Below are 20179 nucleotides of genomic sequence, written 5' to 3'. Positions count from 1 at the left end.
TATCTAATACCCCCTGTCCCTTACTCCAGGGGAGGCCTGGGACAGGAGTGGTAGAACCCACAGACAGGGGATAACAGCTCTATCACACAGCTGGCTCACACAGAAGTCTTAGACAACAAGTGATCAGGAGGAAAGTAAGAGCAAGGGGGGAAACAATGAGATGACAAGGGAACTCCATGCACTAAGCACTATAATCACCAGCAGCACATAGACGGTGTAGCTAAAGCTATATAAGCATGGGAAGCCAGGCACCTCCATCTTTAAAAAGCGGAGAGTGACTGTGATAGGTCTCCCACAACATGTTATCCAAGAGGTAACCAGCAGGCTAGCAGCAATTAACTCCTCTAAGCCCGATCACTTATGTGAACACAGTTGGTCGACGCCCTAGTCTGTCTCTATAAGGCCGGTGTCCCACTGGCGATTGCCTCGCGTGTATCTCGCGCGAGTTTCACAGTGCATCACCCGTCACGGACTCACACTCTCCTCACATGAGCGTCTCAGCTGCATAGAGATGCATGCAACCGACCCGCTACGTGAGGAGAGTGGGAGTCCGTAACGGGTGATGCACCGCGAAACTCGCGCGGCAATCGCAAGTGTGACACCGGCATAACTCAGAAGCACCAAAGCAGGTATAATATGGAGTGTCAGACTCTGCAGTGTGAACAGAGTCTGATACTGCTATCCCGTTTAGAGCAAAATAGTGTGTGACATATATATCACTTTACCCACACAATGGATGGTGTAAAAAGGAAAAACAAAACATTTCAGAATTTCTATTTTATTTATTTTATAGATTTTTCTTATCATTTTAGCTTACTTTTTTCTTGTTGTTTTTTTTTTTTTTTTACACCTTATGTGGAAAAGAGAATGTTGTTATTCACATCTGCAACTGATGCTACATAAAAACATGTTTTTATATGGCTTTGTCATCAAGAAAAATAAAGTTATTGCTCTTGGAAAAGGATGATATAAAAACCAAATCACAAAAATTAAGATTTGCCCTGTCAGGAAGGGGTTAGGATACACTCCAACTATGTGTTGGTTGAGTTTTTGACGCTGCATAATTTTTGCACCTTAGTTTACTTGCGTTTTTGTATGCGTTTTTGACACTGCGTGTTTTGTCTATGTTGGTGTGTCATGCTTTAAATAAAGCTGCTTTGTTTTTGAAACCGTGTCGTGGAGTCGGTATAAAGTGGACCGACTCCTAAAATATATAATAAATTGGGTACAGTATAATTGGGTACAGTAGTTCAGTGCAGAATGTGCTGAATATTTCTTCATAAAAATTTGGGAAAGTTAAGAAATGTCCTTTAAATGGCTGTTCTATTCCTGATCTAAGGCTGCATTCACACACAGCGTTTTTGCTGCGTTTTTTGAGGATACATTTTTCAGCTACAAAAGCAGATCAGCTTTTTAAAAAACCGCATCACCTGAAAGGTTTTTGAGCTCACAAATAATGCTTTCAATAGCAAAAGCATTATAACGGACAATGCTTCAAACATAAGTACAGTTAAACTGATGAATGAACAACAGCTAGAAGAAAATTTAGGATTCAGTATGTTGGAGATGGAGCCACAGTGCTGTTCATGTAACTGAGGAACAAACAGATATAACAGAAGAACAGCAAAATGATACTTTAGAATTAGATGATCTTGTTGAAGCTGCTTCAAAACACTTTCATATTTTTCACATGCGCTGTGTTGTGCACACGCTGCAGCTGGCAATAAGAGAGAGTCTGCAAGAGGGACATGCTGGAAATCTGATTGGAAAAGTGAGGAAATTGGTTATTGCCGCCAGAACCCCTAAAATTGATTCCATCTTGAAGAGACGTGCTGGGAAAGGGGCAATTGTCGATCAAGCCACTCGGTGGGGCAACACTTATTTGATGATTGAGCGATTGCTTGAACTAAAACCGTTTCTTACGGCGAACCCTCAGGTAACCCTAAATGAAGATCAATGGACACAGGTTGCTGAATTGAAGGAATTGCTTAATCACCCATTTACCGTGACTAAAAAATTACAAGCTGAGAATTTAACTCCTGGCATTTTCATTAGGGAGTGGAAGAACTTGCTATTTTGCCTGTCCCAAAGAGGAGGTTTAATCACAGGTGGCATTTCTGCTTTAATGAAATGGAGAGAGACACAGCTATTGGAAAATTAACATTCTTCTGGCAGCTGTTTGTGGACCCAAGTTATCATATACTGCTTGATGATCAACAGCTTACTAAAGGAAAAGAAGCTGTGACTGAGGTAGCAGTTAGGATGAGTGGCCTACAGGACTGCCAAGAGCAAGAGGACTTGGGTCCTGACAGTAGTACTGCTGCCATATCTTCATCCTCATCAAATGAGGAGTTTAAGTTTGACAAGTATTTGGATGACATGGAGCAGCAAAGTGTTGCCGCAAGGAGAAAGATTTTACTCCGTCTCCTATAGTAGCAGATTGACCAGATTTCAGCAAAATTTTTCACTTGTTCTCAAAGAAATAGAAAACTTCAACTGTTCATCAAAACGGACTGTGCATGAGACAATTCCTTTATACCCGGAAATTGTTAAAGATGTTGCCCATGTGGTTACGGCTTTGCCTCCAACCCAAGTTAGTGTAGAGAGGTTGTTCTCTAGCCTTAAAATTATTAGGTCAGTTTTGAGGTCTTCTATGAAGGAGGATCTGATAGAGGCAATTCTATTTCTTACAACAAATAAGCAATATATGTGGAAGTTGGAGTCATGGAGTCTGAGTCGGAGTTGGAGTCGGTGCAAGGGAAATCGAGGAGTCGGAGTCGCAGGTTTGGCTTACCGACTCCACAGCCCTGGGTGCAGATTACAAGCCTTTTTGATGCATTTACGCTGCGTAAACTCACTAAAAAGTTTACTAACAGTCTATCTATGGATTTTTCGCATCTAACGCAAGCCTATGGGGAAATTCCACAGAGAAAACTCACTCTGTGTGCCTGCATAAGAAATTGACATGCTGCAAATTTGAAAAACGCACTGCAGGTCAGCTTACATAGCGTAAAAAAGAAGCACAGTGGACATTAGATTTCTAGAATTCCCATTCACTTTGCTGGTATTGTGTTTTTGCTGCAGCCTAAATATGCACTGTCAAAAACTGTGATAAAAGCTGATCGCATGCACACAGCCTTAATGTTTAGATTTCATTATTAACTTAATATACTCTGTTTCGATTGACATAAGTTGTTTTTTTTTCTAGTAAATTGCAGTTTGTAAAAACAATTTTTATTACAGGAGCTGACAAATGGATCTATGGTTAGGATATCTATTCCAGATGTTGCTACGTCTGAACTAGGTGAGTTTAGAGTCAAATGTTAATTATTGTATATTTCCTAATTCCTTTTAATGCAGCATGTATAGAACCACAAAGTATGTGTTTGTATATATATATATATATATGTGTGTGTGTATTATTATTATTATTATTATTATTATTATTTATTTTTATAGCGCCATTTATTCCATGGCACTTTACAGTGAAAGAGGGTATACATACAACAATCATTAACAGTACAAAACAGACTGGTATAGGAGGAGAGAGGACCCTGCCCGTGAGGGCTCACAGTTTATAGGGAATGGGTGATGGTACAATAGGTAAGGACAGAGCTGGTTGCGCAGTGGTGTACTGGACTGAGGGTTATTGTAGGTTGTAGGCTTGTTGGAAGAGGTGGGTCTTGAGTTTCCTCTTGAAGCTTTCCACGGTAGGGGAGAGTCTGATATGCTGTGGTAGAGCGTTCCAGAGTATGGGGGATGCACGGGAGAAATCTTGTACGCGATTGTGGGAAGAGGAGATAAGAGAGGAGTAGAGAAGGAGATCTTGTGAGGATCTGAGGTTGCGTGCGGGTAGGTACCGGGAGACTAGGTCACAGATGTAAGGAGGAGACAGGTTGTGGATGGCTTTGTATGCCATGGTTAATGTTTTGAACTGGAGTCGTTGGGCGATGGGAAGCCAGTGAAGGGATTGGCAGAGTGGCGAGGCTGGGGAATAGCGAGGGGAGAGATGGATTAAGCGGGCCGCAGAGTTTAGGATAGATTGGAGGGGTGCAAGAGTGTTGGAAGGTAGACTAGAGAGCAGGAGGTTGCAGTATTCGAGGCGGGAGATGATGAGGGCATGCACTAATGTTTTTGCTGATTCTTGGTTAAGGAAAGCACGGATCCGGGAGATATTTTTGAGTTGTAGTCTGGATGAGGTGAAGAGGGCTTGGATGTGTGGCTTGAAGGATAGAGCAGAGTCGAGGGTTACTCCAAGGCAACGAGCTTGTGAGACTGGGGAGAGCAAGCAACCATCAAGTTTGATGGAAAGGCTTCTTGGAGGGGATGAGTGAGGAGGAGGAGGAAAGACAATGAATTCTGTTTTGTCCATGTTAAGCTTTAGGAATCGCGCAGAGAAGAAGGATGAAATAGCAGACAGACATTGTGGGATTTTGGTTAGTAGAGAGGTAATGTCAGGTCCAGAGAGGTAGATCTGCGTATCATCAGCGTAGAGATGATACTGAAAGCCGTGGGACTCTATGAGCTGTCCCAGGTCGAAGGTGTAGATGGAGAACAGCAGGGGTCCAAGAACTGAGCCTTGGGGGACACCGACCGAGAGGGGGCGAGATGAGGAAGTGGTGTGAGAATGGGAGACGCTGAAAGTTCGGTCGGTTAGGTATGAGGAGATCCAAGATAGGCCAAATCTGTGATGCCCAGAGATGAGAGAATCTGTAGTAGGAGGGAATGGTCTACTGTGTCGAAGGCAGAGGACAGGTCCAGGAGGAGGAGGACAGAGTAGTGTCGCTTGGCTTTGGCGGTTAGTAGATCATTTGTGACTTTGGTTAGGGCAGTTTCAGTAGAGTGTTGAGGTCGGAAGCCAGATTGCAGCCGGTCAAAGAGGGAGCAGGAGGAGAGGTATGAGGACAATTCAAGATGGACATGCTGTTCCAGTAGTTTTGAGGCATAGGGTAGAAGGGATATGGGGCGATAGTTTGACACAGAGGATGGGTCAAGGGAGGGCTTTTTGAGGATGGGTGTAATGGAGGCATGTTTAAAGCATGAGGGGAATACACCACTTGTTAGTGATAGGTTGAAGAGATGGGTTAGGGCTGGGATGAGGACTGCGGTGATGTTGGGGATGAAGTGCGATGGGAGGCGGGTCAAGTGCACAGGTGGTTAGATGTGATCTTGAGAGTAGAGTGGAAAGATTGTTTTCTGTTATGGTGGAGAAGCTGGATTTGGAGGACGAGGGCTGAGTAGCGATGATGAGGGGCTGTGGTGATTGTGGGCCAAAGCTTGCTCTGATGTTGTCAATCTTCTGCTTGAAGAAAGAGGCAAAGTCTTCAGCTGAGATGAGAAGAGAGGGAGGTGGTGCTGGAGGACGGAGGAGAGAATTGAAAGTGTTGAATAGCTGTTTAGGGTTGTGAGAGAGAGAGGATATGAGGGATGAGAAGTAGGTTTGTTTTGCAGCAGTGAGTGTGGACTTGAAGGTGGTGAGGGACTCTTTATATACAATAAAGTGCTCAGTGGAATGAGACTTCTTCCATCTGCGCTCAGCAATTCTGGAAGCCCGTCTCAGTTCTTTAGTCTGACTCGTGTGCCAGGGTTGCCTGTTGATTGTGCGCGTTTTGGTGTGTGTGAGGGGGGCAGCTGATTCGAGAGCTGCAGAGATTGTAGTGTTGTATAAAGTTGCAGCAGCATCTACGTCGTGTAAAAAAGCAATGTCTGTGAGAGGGAGAAGGGACTGTGAAAGTGCGTGTAAATCAAGGTGTTTGATATTTCTGCGAGGGTGTGAGAGTTTGTGGAGGGGGGGTTGCGTACTTGTCGATGAGAGGGAAGAGAATGTGAGTAGGTTGTGGTCAGACAGGGGGAGAGGCGAGTTAGAGAGGTTAGATAGGGAACAGAGGCGAGTGAAGATGAGGTCCAGCGTGTGGCCATCTTTGTGAGTAGCTGCAGAAGACCATTGGGTGAGGTCGAAGGAGGAAGCGAGTGTTAGAAGTTTGGAGACAGATGAGTAGGAAGTGTCAATGGGGATATTGAAATCACCCATGATGATGGTGGGGATGTCGGTGGAAAGGAAATGTAGTAGCCAGGTGGTGAAATGGTCAAAAAAGGCAGTGGCTGGCCCTGGAGGGCGGTAAATGACAGCCAGTTGAAGGTTGGAGGGGGCGTAGATGCGTACGGAGTGCACCTCAAAAGAGGGGAGAGTAAAAGAGGGTGGTAGTGGAATTGGTGTAAAGGAGCATTGGTCGGACAGGAGCAAACCAACTCCTCCACCATGCTTGTTAGTGGGGCGGGGGGTGTGAGAGAGTTGGAGACCACCATAAGAAAGTGTAGCAGGAGAGGTTGTGTCAGAGGGGGTGAGCCAGGTTTCTGTGATGGCAAGAATGGAAAGTTTATTAGTGATGAAAAGATCATGAATGTAGGATAGTTTGTTGCAGACAGAGCGAGCGTTCCATAGTGTTCCTGTTAGTGGGACTGGGGGAGCGGGAGTTGGGTGAATGGGTATGAGGTTTGAGAGGGTGCGGAAATTTGTGGTGGGTTGTGGATGAGGTTTTGAAGTGACAATAGGGATGTGGTGAGGAGGACCAGGATTTGGAGAGATATCCCCAGCAGTGAGGAGAAGCAGTGAGAGTGTGAGTAGGTGGGAGCAGGAGAGGCCATGAGATGGTCGTGTGTGTCTGGAGACACTGGGGGAAATGTGGAGGAAAATATGGGAGGGGAGGGTGAGATGGGTGGGGAGGATGGAGGGAGAGATGAATAATTCGTTACTGGGTTTAGGGATCAGAGGGGGCAGTAGAAAGTGAAGTATTATAGAGGAGAAAGTAAAGAAAAACACAAACATTGTTTACAGTGACTATGTTTCCAGGTACCTTCCAGTCACTTCCGGCTCAATTCTGGCTTAATTCAATGCAGCATACTTATATGGTGCATACTTGTATTGGTGCAGACTAAGTCTATGTGCAGGCTTAAGTTGCCCCAGTTTATACAGATACAAGTGCAATCAGCTGTGAAGGGGTGGGGTGCAACAAAAAACCCTTGATCACTCAGTCAGATTGCCAGATGCAGCTTCACATAAAAATAGGGTGGGGAACAGGGGTTGAGAGATCACAGTGAGAAGTTGAAGCATGCCAGGGAGATATTGAAGCAAAGAGGGAACAGGTCAGATATATTGGAAATGTTGGATGGATGAATTGACATACCATGAATTAAAACACACAGCAGACAGAAGGGGGGAGCAATCAGTTGATGGCAAAGTTGGATGGATGAATTGTCTATGTATGTATGTATATATATATATATATATATATATATATATATATATATATATATATATCTTATTACAGTATATATGCACAGAATATATGAGACGAGCGAATCTCATTGAATTCTAAATTCACCAGCTTTAAGTTTTCCCCATAAATAATTCACCACAAATAGAAAAGACAGCAAAGCCTCCTAATTACTCTCAAAAGGTGTAAGTAACTGAGGTCTCCTAGGACCTCTTTCAGCATCTTTAATGCCAGTGTAGAGCGCTGCCACACCCCAGGCCCTTGGGATACTCGGTTCCGGGTGGTGGATAATGAGGATCACCGTCACAGGTGGCCATGCCCGGTTCCGTTGCCTGGGGGGGCGCTCTATAACAGGGTTATTTGGTATGTCACTTGTGACGCCACTGGCGGGTTGCGGTAATAAGATATCCCGCCGCTGCTGTGGTTTTAGGGACAGATGGTATAGCAGCAAGTGTGTTCGCACCCTCCGCCAGTAGGGGCTTAAGTCCCATGTAGGTGTGCTGCGCCTTGTAGTGCGCCAGTAATAAACACGACACAGTTCTTGCAGATTAACTGGTATTTACTCACTTGATGTTGCAAGTGCAGTTTGGTACGGCTGGTCAACCGACTTTCCTTTGTCCCGGTGCTGACGTGAGTCCCAGTTGAGCCCTCCGTGCACATGCAGAGCTGATGGTCCCCTTGCCTGAATCTGTCGGTAACCTGCGGCGCTCCGCTCCTTTTTTTTCCGGGCCCAGTATGACAGGTCTCGCGATCCCTTGTGGGGTAGGCTACTTCTCTGTGCCCTCTCCCGGGTCCTATATATAAGGCTGTGTCCCTGAGCCTATGGGTGGTGTGGTACCCTGGAAGTCACCACACACGGCTGGATCAGCAGACCGCTTGGAGCTGTTGTCTACTCTGGGGTCCAGTACCCCCTCGTGCGTAGTGCCTGGGATCTGTCTACCCTCAGGCTACCTCCTCCTAGTCGCCTTTTGGGGGTCTCCTCACAATCCTCACACCCCTCTCACTCACTGGCTCCTTTCAACTGTCACTCCTTCAACTGTCGTTTTTCCTCTCTGCCAACTCTGCCTAGCAACACCTGTTGCTTCCCACAAGACACACCCCTTTCCCAGGCTAACAGCTAAGGGATTGGTTCTCACATCGTTAACCCTCTACATGCTGCGCCCAGGTCTCAGGGAATGTGCCCCTACCTGTGTGTGAGTTGTGGGTTGTCAGCATAAGGTGTTCCAGAAAGCCTTAGGATCCTGCAGATCACTGGGGTAGCATATCCCAGGGTGCTGCATTCCCCCTTGGTTAAGACCAGCACATCCGCGGGCTGCAAAACAAGAAAATCTGCAAAATTATATATTATTTTTAAAACGGCAATAATAAATAACAAATATACATTTGTAACAGGTTAGTACTCCGTACACTTTTCTTCCCACCACCCACAGTCTCTGAGGCCACTATCCGGTGGACCTCTCCGAACGTCCTGGTGACTGTTCCCTGTGGGGACTGTCCTAGGGAGCACATCACCGGTTATGATGGTGATGGGGGTCTCTGCCTGCTCCGCTGCAGACCCTCCCTGTGACTTCCGGCTCTCCTTTTAGGGTGTTGGGAACAAAAGTTCAGTTCCTGGGTAATACCAATGAAAAGCACCACGTGTGCAACTATATACAAATGTTTTTGTGCCACGCCAGTCCTGTGGCTAAGGTCCCTTAAAAACAAAGGATGGGGAAAAACCTGGATTCTTCCCAAAGGGAGGCACAGTTCTTAAACAAACATTACGAATAGTTGTTAGTGACCCAAAAGTCCATACAGGTCAGTCTTTGTAGGGTCAACATTCTTAATATACATTATTTACATTTTACATACAGTTAATATGTATTTAATGACCATCTTTAGTAGTATTCCCACTCTCCTAATCTGGATGGGGATGACCAATGTTGCTTCTGTTTGACCTACGCAACTCTGGTGTGTCAATGTTGTCTGTGTTTTGTACTACACTTGGTATGGTAGGTTGACTTGGTAAGTATCTACGTGTTCTTAACCTTACTGTAGGATTGACAAGGTCAATGTTTGTAGAATGTTCTGGTTCAACGTCCCCTGAAATTTCTTCTGGTTCTTGTACTGGTACAAGTTCTTCTTGTCTTGGTACAGGTTCTTCTGGTACTTGTGGAAAGGTGATACAAGGTATGACTATGGCTCCATTGTATTGCGGCCAATCTTCTGGGAAATCTCCTAATACAGTATGGATCATTTTCTTCTTTGGCTCAGGTTGAGGTAGATTTATAATTCTTTCTGTACTTTCTTTTGGTGCTAACTGTTCTGGGCATTTCTTTAAATGGTCTCTGGAAACAGCTGTTGATGTTTTTCCTTCATCTTTGCTAATAATACAGATTTTTTTGTTGTCAAACTTAGATGTTTGGACAATGTAAGGTTCTTCTTCCCATTGATAATCAAGTTTGTGAAGTCTTCTTTTTCCTTTTAGTACCTTTACTTCAGGTGTCAAAGGTACAGCTTTTGCGTTTTTGTTGTAATCTCTTTCTTGTTTTTCCCTACTTTGGTCTAAATTCCTTTCAACACATTCTTGAACCTTCTTGTATTGAGCTTGAGCTGTATTCCAATCACTTTGTGGATGGTCTTCAGGGTTTAGGACTCCCAGGTCTAAGTCGACAAGTAATTTTCCTGGTCTTGCTCGCATAAGATAAGCTGGGGTGAAGTTTGTAGACCCTACGGGGATGTTGTTATATATATCCACTAGGTCAGGCAATTTTTCTGGCCATTTGTTCCTATCGTCCAGTGGTAGGGTCTTTAGCATATCAATGATGATCTTGAGGGTGATAGGATGTTATACGAATATTTTTACAACCATAGATATTACAGAACTCTTGAAAAACTTCTGCTTCAAACGCTGGTCCTTGATCTGTAATTCCTTGCTCTGGAAACGCTTTTGCTGCTGTTTGTGCTGTTAGGTCCTTGACTGGTACTACTACAAGGAATCTTGAATAGTGGTCTACAATGGTAAGGGCATAAGTATAACCTTTGGTACTCGGTGTTAACTTCACATGGTCTAAGGCGACTAGTTCTAGAGGTTGTTTGGTAACAATAGGCTGCAGTGGTGCTCTTTGACTATCTCTGTCTTTTCTTCTTAAAGCACATGGACCACAATTTCTACACCAGTTTTCAATAGAAGATCTCATTCCAACCCAGTAGAATCTTTCACGGAGTAATATCTCAAGTTTCTTCCAACCGAAGTGTCCGGCATCGTTGTGGTACGCTTCTAACACTATTGGGACGTCTCTTTTTGGTATTATCACTTGCCACCTCATCTCGTGAGTTTTTGGATTGATGAATCGTCTACAGAGTGTTCCCCGGTGGATAAACAACTTATTTCTGTTCTTCCGCAGATGTTGGGCTTCTTGTGGAGCCTATGGTGCAAGACGAGAATCGGTTTGGCTTACCAGTCTCTTGATTAAGCTGACAGTGGGATCACTGTCCTGTGTCTCTTTCCAACTAAAATGTGATAAGGGTTTCAAGGTTGCCTCTTTTGGTCTAGAACCAGTTTGTTGACATTGGCATGTTCTCTTGCGATGGAAGGCAGGTAACTCTATCTCTTCTAGCTCATCCATGTCTTCTCCCTCTTCTTGCAAATGGGGCATTCTTGACAGCGCATCTGCATTTGCGTTCTTACGTCCAGCTCTGTACTTGATGGTAAAGTCATAGTTGGATAACCGAGCTGCCCAGCGTTGTTCTAATGCACCCAACTTTGCTGTGTCTAGATGGGTAAGAGGATTGTTGTCAGTGAAGACTGTGAACTTAGTGGCTGCTAGATAGTGCTTGAACCTCTCAGTGATAGCCCAGACCATGGCCAGGAACTCCAACTTGAAGGAGCTGTAATTTTCCGGATTTCTCTCAGTAGGCCGAAGCTTCCTGCTAGCGTAGGAAATTACTCGCTCTCTCCCATTCTGGACCTGTGACAACACTGCTCCTAATCCCACGTTGCTGGCGTCTGTGTACAGCATAAAGGGTAAGTTGTAGTCTGGATAAGCAAGAATTTCTTCCCCCGTCAGAGTCCACTTCATTTGTTTAAAGGAACTTTTCTTCTTTTTCGCCCCATTCTAATGGAGGATCAGACTTCTTGCCTTTCTTGGGTTGACCAACCAGGAGGTCTTGCAAGGGGGCAGCCATCTTGGTGTAACCTTTGATGAATCTTCAGTAGTATCCTACCAGGCCCAGGAACTGACGTACCTCTTTGATAGTAGTTGGTCTTGGCCAGGTCTTGATGACTCTTATCTTGTCTGGATCTGGCACGACTCCCTCAGCACTGACTATGTGTCCCAGATACTGAACCTTGGGTTTAAGGAGATGGCACTTGGATGGTTTCAGCTTCATGCCGTACTTGGATAGTGCTTCAAACACCGCTGCCAGATGTTCCAGATGGTCTTCGTAGGACTTGGAGAACACCATGACGTCATCTAAATAGAGTAGTACAGTTTCAAAGTTCAGATGCCCCAGACAACAGTGCAACAGGCGCTGGAAGGTTCCAGGTGCGTTACAGTGTCCAAACGGCATACTGTTGAACTCGCACAGGCCCATCGGGGTGGCAAACGCAGACTTCTCCCGGTCTTCCTCTGCTACAGAGACCTGCCAATACCCACTAGTAAGGTCTAAGGTGGAAAAGTAGTTAGCAGTCTTGAGTGCAGCTAGTGACTCTTCTATGCGGGGTAATGGGTAAGCATCCTTATGTGTAATGCGATTTATCTGCCTGTAATCTACACACATCCGCATGGTGCCATCTTTTTTTCTGTCTAAGACTAGTGGAGCTGCCCAAGGGCTACAACTATCTCGGATAACCCCAGCCTCCTTCATGTCATGTAGCATTTCTTTGGCCCTCTGATAGTGTTTTGGTGGTACAGGTCTGTATCGCTCTCTGATGGGAGGATGGTTCCCAGTGGGGATATGGTGTTGTACCCCTTTAATTCTCCCAAAATCCAATGGATGCTTACTGAAGATTGGTTCATATTTCTGCACAACCCGGTATACTCCTTGCTTCTGGTAAGAAGGCGTGGAGTCGGTACCAACATGGAGTTCCTGGCACCAGTTTGCTAATTGCTCATCTGCCAGGTCTGTTGGGGCAAGTGGTTCTGCTGCTTGAATGGCATTTTCAGTGACGGTAAACAATTTCCCAATGGTAGCGTACCTGGGCAATTTGGCTTCCTCGTCCCCACAATTTAATATACGTACAGGAACTCTCCCTTTATGTACATTGACTACCCCCCTGGCTGTCAGTATTGTGGACCAGTCCCTTAAGTACATGGGCTCTACCACTGCCTGGTAATCTCGCCCTCTAGGACCTATGGATGCCCGACACCACACCATCATTTTACTTCTTGGAGGTAACACAATGGGGTTAGAATCCATTACCCGCACACTACCAAGTTCTCCACCAGACTGGTTTACCTATTGTTTTAGCAAGAGGGCCTTAATCTCCTTCTGCAGGACCCTCTGCTGCCTGGCATCGGCAGTCTTGGCGATCTGTTGGAGCAAGAACAATACTTCTGCCAAACAATTTTCGATGACATTGGTACCTAGGATCATATGGGGATTTCTATCATTTGCATCAGTTTTAACAACAATCAATCCCTGACCCCTAAGCTCCACCCTCCCCACCTTTATGGTTACTTCTTTAAAACCTATCTGCTCTACCGGTAACCCGTTTACAGCATATATGGTGAGGCTTGGATCAGGTCGGGTGAGTTCTTCATCACACCAGAATCGGCAGTACAGCTCATAGGGAATGGTGGTTACCTGTGAACTGGTGTCCAACAATGCAGAAGTGGGGATCCCGTCCAAGGTAATGGACAGAATCGGACGCCCTCCCACATACCGGTCACGCCATTCCATTGGGCCTTGTCGACTTACACCTGGGGATTGGCCCTTGGCCCCAGGGGTTGCATATTTAAAGGACACTTTCTTGCAAGATGGCCTGTTTTACCGCAATGCCGGCAGATGGGTTGTCCTGAAGAACAATAGCGATCGGTGGGTCTTCCTCGCAGTGGGGGACTCCTCCGGTTCCTCATCCACGGGACGTCCTCAGGGCAGTCAGCAAGCAGGATACGGTCTGGTGGCTTGGGCTCTGGAGCAAGCTGCATGACTTTGAGGATCTTTGTTATGTTCTCGCTGAGTCGCTGCACTTGGGAACGCAGGTACTCTAGTGCACTAGGGGGCGCAATCTGCCCGTTGGCCTTTACTGGAGTAGAGGAGGCAGGTTCCACTTCCAAGGAAGGGACACTGGCAGGTAGCACCGTCAGGGTAGAGTCTGAGGTTGCCAGGGGCTGCAACGCCTTGATAGCCCGGTCTTTTAGTTTTGCAAAGTCCGCATCAGCATGTTCAAGGGACCACAGGCGCAATTGCTTGCGGTCCTCTGATGACAACAGGCCCTGTATGAACTGGTCCATTAGCATCCGGTTTTCCTCTCTGGCACTGAGAGGATCGACATCTTTTAATGTCCTTATTGCTGCTTGGAGTCTCAAGGCATAGTCCCTGATGTTATCCTGCGGTTTCTGCCTGCAGTTGTAGAACTCCATCCGCAGTTCCGCCTCAGTGCGGGTCTCAAATGCAAGTTTCAATTTGTCAAAGATGGTGGTTACTGACTCACGTTCAGCGTCTGACTAAGTTTCTGCTTCTAGCTCCGCTGCCCCTTTAAGCTGACCCAGTATAATGGATGCCCTTTGCTTGCCGGTTAAGGGATACATGTCCATTGAAGTAGTTATTTTCTTTTTGAACCCAGCTAAGGTATCCGATTTGCCATTGTACTGGGGCATCCAGGTTGCGCCTGGGAGGTAGGGTAGCATGAGCGGCATGATCGGTGCCACCGCCGCAGCATCTGCACTCCGACTTGGTCCGGCAGCGTCTCCGTTCTCTTAGGCTTCCATTTTAGTCCCCCTTGGTTAATTTCAGCAACCTTCTCTATGGGGATCCCGAGCGGCTTAGGAGCTCCTGAAGTCAGGCTATTGCTCGGTGTTTGGCTTCTCTGCAGATGCCCTGTGGGGGGGGGCGGAGCCAGGTTTTCCTGCGCACATTTTCAAACTTTGCGCTCTTTTACAGCCAGAGTGATAGCACAGTAGTTTTTACTGAGGCAAAATGGCGACAAAGTTTATATACAATTTTAAACGGTTTAAGGCACACTGCACCCAGGGTTGCTGGGCCTAGTTTGTATCCTGTTTGTGACGCCAATTTGTAGAGCGTTGCCACACCCCAGGCCCTTGGGATACTCTGTTCCGGGTGTTGGATAATGGGGATGACCGTCACAGGTGGCCGTGCCCGGTTCCGTTGCCTGGGGGGGCGCTTGGTAACAGGGTTATTTGGTATGTCACTTGTGACGCCACTGGCGGGTTGCGGTAATAAGATGTCCCGCCGCTGCTGTGGTTTTAGGGACAGATGGTATAGCAGCAAGTGTGTTCGCACCCTCCGCCAGTAGGGGCTTAAGTCCCATGTAGGTGTGCTGCACCTTGTAGTGCGCCAGTAATAAATACGACACAGTTCTTGCAGATTAACTGGTATTTACTCACTTGATGTTGCAAGTGCAGTTTGGCACGGCTGGTCAACCGACTTTCTTCATCAATCCTTATGGGAGACCCAGACCATGGGTGTATAGCTTCTGCCTCCGGAGGACACACAAAGTACTACACTAAAAAGTGTAGCTCCTCCCTCCGAGCATATACACCCCCTGGATGACCACATCTAGCCAGTTCAATGCTTTGTGTTCAGGAGGATCACACACACACATGCATTCTCATCTGATTTTTGATTTCAAAGAGTTGGAAGAAAAGCGGGTCCAAGCTGGACTCCCGGCATGTCCCTTCTCACCCCACTGTGTCGGCGGTGCTGTTAAGGTTGATTTACAAGGCTGGAGCCTTACATGCCGCGCTCCTTCACCATCCCTCGGGCTCTGGCTTGAAGTGGGAGCCATCACGCTTCTCACTGCTTGGCAGGAGACCGGTCTCCATCCGCAGCCCTTTCAGGACCCTGCCGGACGGAGCGCTCACCTCTCAGGGACCTGGCCCTGCGTCTCATAAGCTAAGTATTGAGACGGTTTTGAAGGGTCCCTTATGCATTTATTGTGGGGAGAGTGTGTTATGTCACTGTGCTGTGATTTCCGGCCGGTTCTCTGGTTTTCTCCTGAGAACCGCGCCGAGGGTGCCTGCTCGTCGGCCGCATGAGAAAATTTAGGCCCCGGCTTCGGCTGCGGCCTACTTTCGGTTTCACTGCCCCTGCATGTCAGTCTTGCAGAGGGACAGTGCGGCGCCGCCCACCGGCCGTTCAGCTCAGGAGAGGACACTCCTCTCTGAGAAGATGTTTCCCTCCCCTGTATTTCGCCTTGGCCCTCCGGTTCCCGCTCTTGGACTCAACCCCGCCCCCCCTCCTCACTGCGGCGCCATTTTATCAGCGTTCACACACTGATCGGCGCTGGCTGCTGCAGCTACTGCATCTGCCTGGGGGTCCGAGCTGTGGAATCCGGAGGGCACACACAAAACGGTCTGGTAAGCCACAACCTCTGGTTGTGGACCTTATTATACACTCTGTGGAGGTCATTCAAGGAGTGTGTTCTTTACTGCAGAGCCTCCACCTCAGCAGCATGTCTCTCACTAGGAGCAAGGCTGCAAGGCTTTACTCTGTATGCACTGCATGTCAGCTCATACTGCCTGAACCGAGCACATATCCACATTGTGATGCCTGCTCTAACATGGTGGTGCCTCAGCCTGGAGTCTCCCCAGGGGTCCCTCCGGCTGCTCCGGCCCCGGTGGCTGAACCCCCGGCTTGGGTAGCATCGTTTTCTAAAGCTATCTTCCAGTCCTTTGCCGACTCCATGGGACAGCTGTCCCGGACTCTGCTGACCATGCATCAGCCCCCTTCTCAGGGCGCCTCTGCTGCTCTGACTCGCTCTGCAGAGCTCACAGAGGATATGTCATCTGTTCCCGGACCCCGTCCTCCTAAACGGAGACGCAGGGACTCTTCTCCTTCCTTGTCCCACGGCTCTGATTCACGGGCTGAATTGCAGGGCGAGGAGGATGCCTTTACTGTGGGCTCGGACGCTACCTCTATGTACCCCATTGATTTATCTGAAGGGGATGCGGATGTTAGTGACTTGATTGCGTCCATTAATTCCGTACTGGACCTCAATCCGCCAGTATCAGAGGAGCAAGCCTCTCTGGTAGAAAAACACCAGTTTACCTCACCTAAGAGAGCAAGGAGTATGTTTTTTAACCACTCCAGTTTTCAGGCCACTGTGACCCAGCCCAGGGCCTCTCCTGACAAACACTTCCCAAAGCGTAGTTCTGATGAACGTTTTCCCTTTCCACCAGAGGTGGTCAAGGAGTGGGCTCAGTCTCCAAAGGTAGATCCTCCGGTGTCTAGAATCTCAGCCCGGACAGTTGTATCTGTGGCCGATGGCACCTCACTTAAGGATCCCACTGACCGCCAGGTTGACCTTCTGGCCAAATCTGTATATGAGGCGGCAGGGGCCTCGTTCTCCCCGTCTTTTGCAGCGGTGTGGGCTCTTAAGGCCGTCTCTGCTTCTCTGGAGGAGATGCATTCCCTCACCAGGGACTCTATGCCCGAAATGGTTGCCTTAACTTCCCAGGCTTCGGCTTTTTCATCCTATGCCATGTCTGCCATTCTGGAGGCTTCTCACCGCACGGCGGTGGCTTCCGCTAATTCCCTCGCGATCCGCAGGATCTTGTGGCTTCGAGAGTGGAAAGCAGACGCTTCTTCTAAGAAGTACCTTGCTGGGCTCCCCTTTGCTGGGTCCCGGCTGTTCGGTGAACAACTGGATGAAATTATTAAGGAAGCTACTGGCGGGAAGAGTACTTCCTTGCCACAAACTAAAACCAGGAAACCTGTCCAGGGCAGGAACCAGTCGAGGTTTCGCTCCTTTCGTTCCTCTAACTGGTCTTCCTCTAAGCCCTCAGCCTCGTCCACTAACTCAGCCAAGGATCGAAAACCCAGCTGGCGCACGAAGCCGCGCCCTCAGAAGAGCGGAGGAGCCGCTGCCACTAAGGCAGCATCCTCTTGACTATCTGGCTGCGCCAGCAACGTCCTTGGTCGGTGGCAGGCTCTCCCACTTTGGCGACGTGTGGTTCCAACACGTCTCCGATCAGTGGGTGCGGGATATCATCTCCCACGGCTACAGGATAGAATTTTCTTCCAGCCCGCCAAACAGATTTTTTCTGTCCACTCCACCCTGCTCCAAAGCCGCCGTCTTCTCTCAGGCCGTGGCTTCCTTGCAGGCCAACGGAGTAATTGTACCGGTTCCCGCCCGGGAACGGTTCAGAGGGTTCTACTCAAACCTCTTCCTAGTCCCCAAGAAGGACGGTTCCTTCCGGCCCATCCTGGATCTCAAGCTTCTCAACAAGCATGTTCAGGTGCGGCACTTTCGCATGGAATCTCTGCGATCGGTCATTGCCTCAATGACCCAAGGAGATTTTCTAGCATCCATCGACATCAGAGATGCCTATCTGCATGTGCCAATTGCAGTTTCACACCAGCGTTGGCTACGTTTTGCAATCGGAGAGGAACATTTCCAATTCGTGGCTCTCCCCTTCGGGTTAGCCACGGCCCCTCGTGTATTCACCAAGGTCATGGCAGCAGTGGTTGCGGTTCTGCACCTCCAGGGGTTGGCAGTGATTCCTTACCTGGACGACCTTCTGGTCAAGGCTTCATCCAGTGCAGACTGTCAGCGGAGTGTCTCGCTCACTCTCGCCACGCTTGTTCAATTCGGGAGGCTTGTCAATCTGCCCAAGTCCACTCTGACCCCGACCCAGGAACTTACGTATCTAGGGATGCAGTTCGAGACTCTGCCGGCACTTGTGAAGCTGCCCTTAGTCAAACAGCAGTCCCTTCATCTGGCGGTACGCTCTCTGCTGAGGCCCCGCCGTCATTCCATCAGGCACCTCATGCAGGTGCTGGGTCAGATGGTGGCGTCAATGGAAGCGGTTCCCTTTGCCCAGTTCCATCTGCGTCCCCTGCAGCTGGACATTCTCCGCTGTTGGGACAAGCGGACCTCTTCTTTGCACAGGCTGGTGGCTCTGTCGCCACAGACCAGGAGCTCTCTTCAGTGGTGGCTTCGGCCCCTCTCTCTGTCCCAGGGACGCTCCTTTCTGGCCCCGTCATGGGTGATTCTCACCACGGATGCCAGTCTATCCGGCTGGGGAGCAGTGTTTCTCCACCACCGAGCACAGGGCACTTGGACTCCGTCCGAATCAGCCCTCTCGATCAATGTGCTGGAAATCAGAGCTGTGCTCCTAGCTCTCGTAGCCTTTCACCACCTGTTGGCGGGCAAGCACATTCGAGTCCAGTCAGACAACGCGACAGCAGTTGCCTACATCAATCACCAAGGCGGGACTCGCAGCCGCCTAGCAATGTTGGAAGTTCAACGAATCCTTCAGTGGACGGAGGACTCAAAGTCCACTATATCCGCAGTCCACATCCCAGGCGTAGAAAACTGGTAGGCAGATTATCTCAGCCGTCAAACCGTGGACAGCGGCGAGTGGGCCCTGCATCCGGCAGTGTTCCGGTCAATCTGCCGCAAGTGGGGCACTCCGGAAGTGGATCTAATGGCATCCCGGCACAACAACAAGGTCCCGGTTTACGTGGCTTGCTCCCACGATCCTCAGGCCTTGGCGGCGGACGCGCTGGTTCAGGATTGGTCCCAGTTCCGTCTGGCCTACGTGTTTCCTCCTCTAGCTCTCTTGCCCAGAGTCCTGCGCAAGATCAGAATGGAGGGCCGTCGGGTCATACTCATTGCTCCAGACTGGCCCAGGCGAGCTTGGTACCCAGACCTGCTCCGTCTGTCCGTAGAGGTGCCGTGGCATCTCCCGGACCGCCCAGACCTTCTCTCACAAGGTCCGTTTTTCCGCCAGAATTCTGCGGCTCTCAGGTTGACGGCGTGGCTCTTGAGTCCTGGATCCTGACGGCTTCAGGCATTCCTTCCGAGGTCATCTCCACTATGACTCAGGCTCGGAAGTCTTCCTCGGCCAGGATTTACCACAGGACTTGGAGAATCTTCCTGTCCTGGTGTCGCTCTTCCGGCCATGCTCCTTGGCCGTTTTCCTTGCCGACCATCCTGTCCTTTCTACAATCCGGTCTGCAGCTAGGACTATCCCTCAATTCCCTCAAGGGACAGGTCTCGGCTCTGTCAGTGTTATTCCAGCGGCGTATCGCCCGACTGGCCCAAGTTCGCACCTTCATGCAGGGCGCATCTCACATCATTCCGCCTTACCGGCGGCCTCTGGATCCCTGGGACCTCAATCTGGTCCTCACGGCCTTACAGAAACCCCCCTTTGAGCCTCTTAGGGAGGTTTCTTTGTTTCGTCTTTCACAGAAAGTGGTCTTTCTGGTAGCCATAACTTCTCTCAGGAGAGTCTCTGATTTGGCTGCGCTCTCTTCGGAGTCACCCTTTTTGGTTTTTCACCAAGACAAGGTGGTTCTCCGTCCGACTCCGGACTTTCTCCCTAAGGTGGTGTCTCCTTTCCACCTTAACCAGGTCATTTCATTGCCTTCCCTTTGTCCGGCCCCTGTGCATCGCTTTGAGAAAGCGTTGCATACTTTAGATTTGGTGCGGGCGCTCCGGATCTATGTGTCACGCACCGCTACCCTTAGGCGGTGCACCTCTATTTTTGTGCTGACCACAGGTCAGCGCAAGGGTCTCTCGGCTTCTAAACCGACCCTAGCTCGTTGGATTAGGTCGGCCATATCCGATGCCTACCAATGTTCTCAGGTGCCCCCCCCCGCCGGGGATTAAGGCGCACTCGACCAGAGCTGTCTGTGCCTCTTGGGCTTTCAGGCACCAGGCTACGGCTCAGCAGGTCTGTCAGGCTGCCACTTGGTATAGTCTGCACACCTTTTCGAAGCACTACCAAGTGCAT

At 48.8% G+C, this 20179-nt stretch overlaps 1 protein-coding gene across 1 annotated transcript in view; it reads left to right on the top strand.

Annotated features, from left to right (window-relative positions):
* The window catches only part of ANAPC1 (anaphase promoting complex subunit 1), a 348684-nt gene that overhangs the window by 106438 nt on the left and 222067 nt on the right, over nt 1-20179 (top strand). Inside the window, exon 15 of the mRNA XM_075339585.1 lies at nt 3244-3304. Coding sequence (XP_075195700.1) covers nt 3244-3304 — 61 coding nt within the window. The remainder of the gene's footprint in view (nt 1-3243; nt 3305-20179) is intronic.

Source organism: Anomaloglossus baeobatrachus, chromosome 3, assembly GCF_048569485.1.
Source record: "Anomaloglossus baeobatrachus isolate aAnoBae1 chromosome 3, aAnoBae1.hap1, whole genome shotgun sequence".
NCBI lineage: Eukaryota > Metazoa > Chordata > Amphibia > Anura > Aromobatidae > Anomaloglossus > Anomaloglossus baeobatrachus.
Note: the sequence above shows the minus strand (reverse complement) of the source record. Positions and strands in the feature narration are given on the sequence as shown.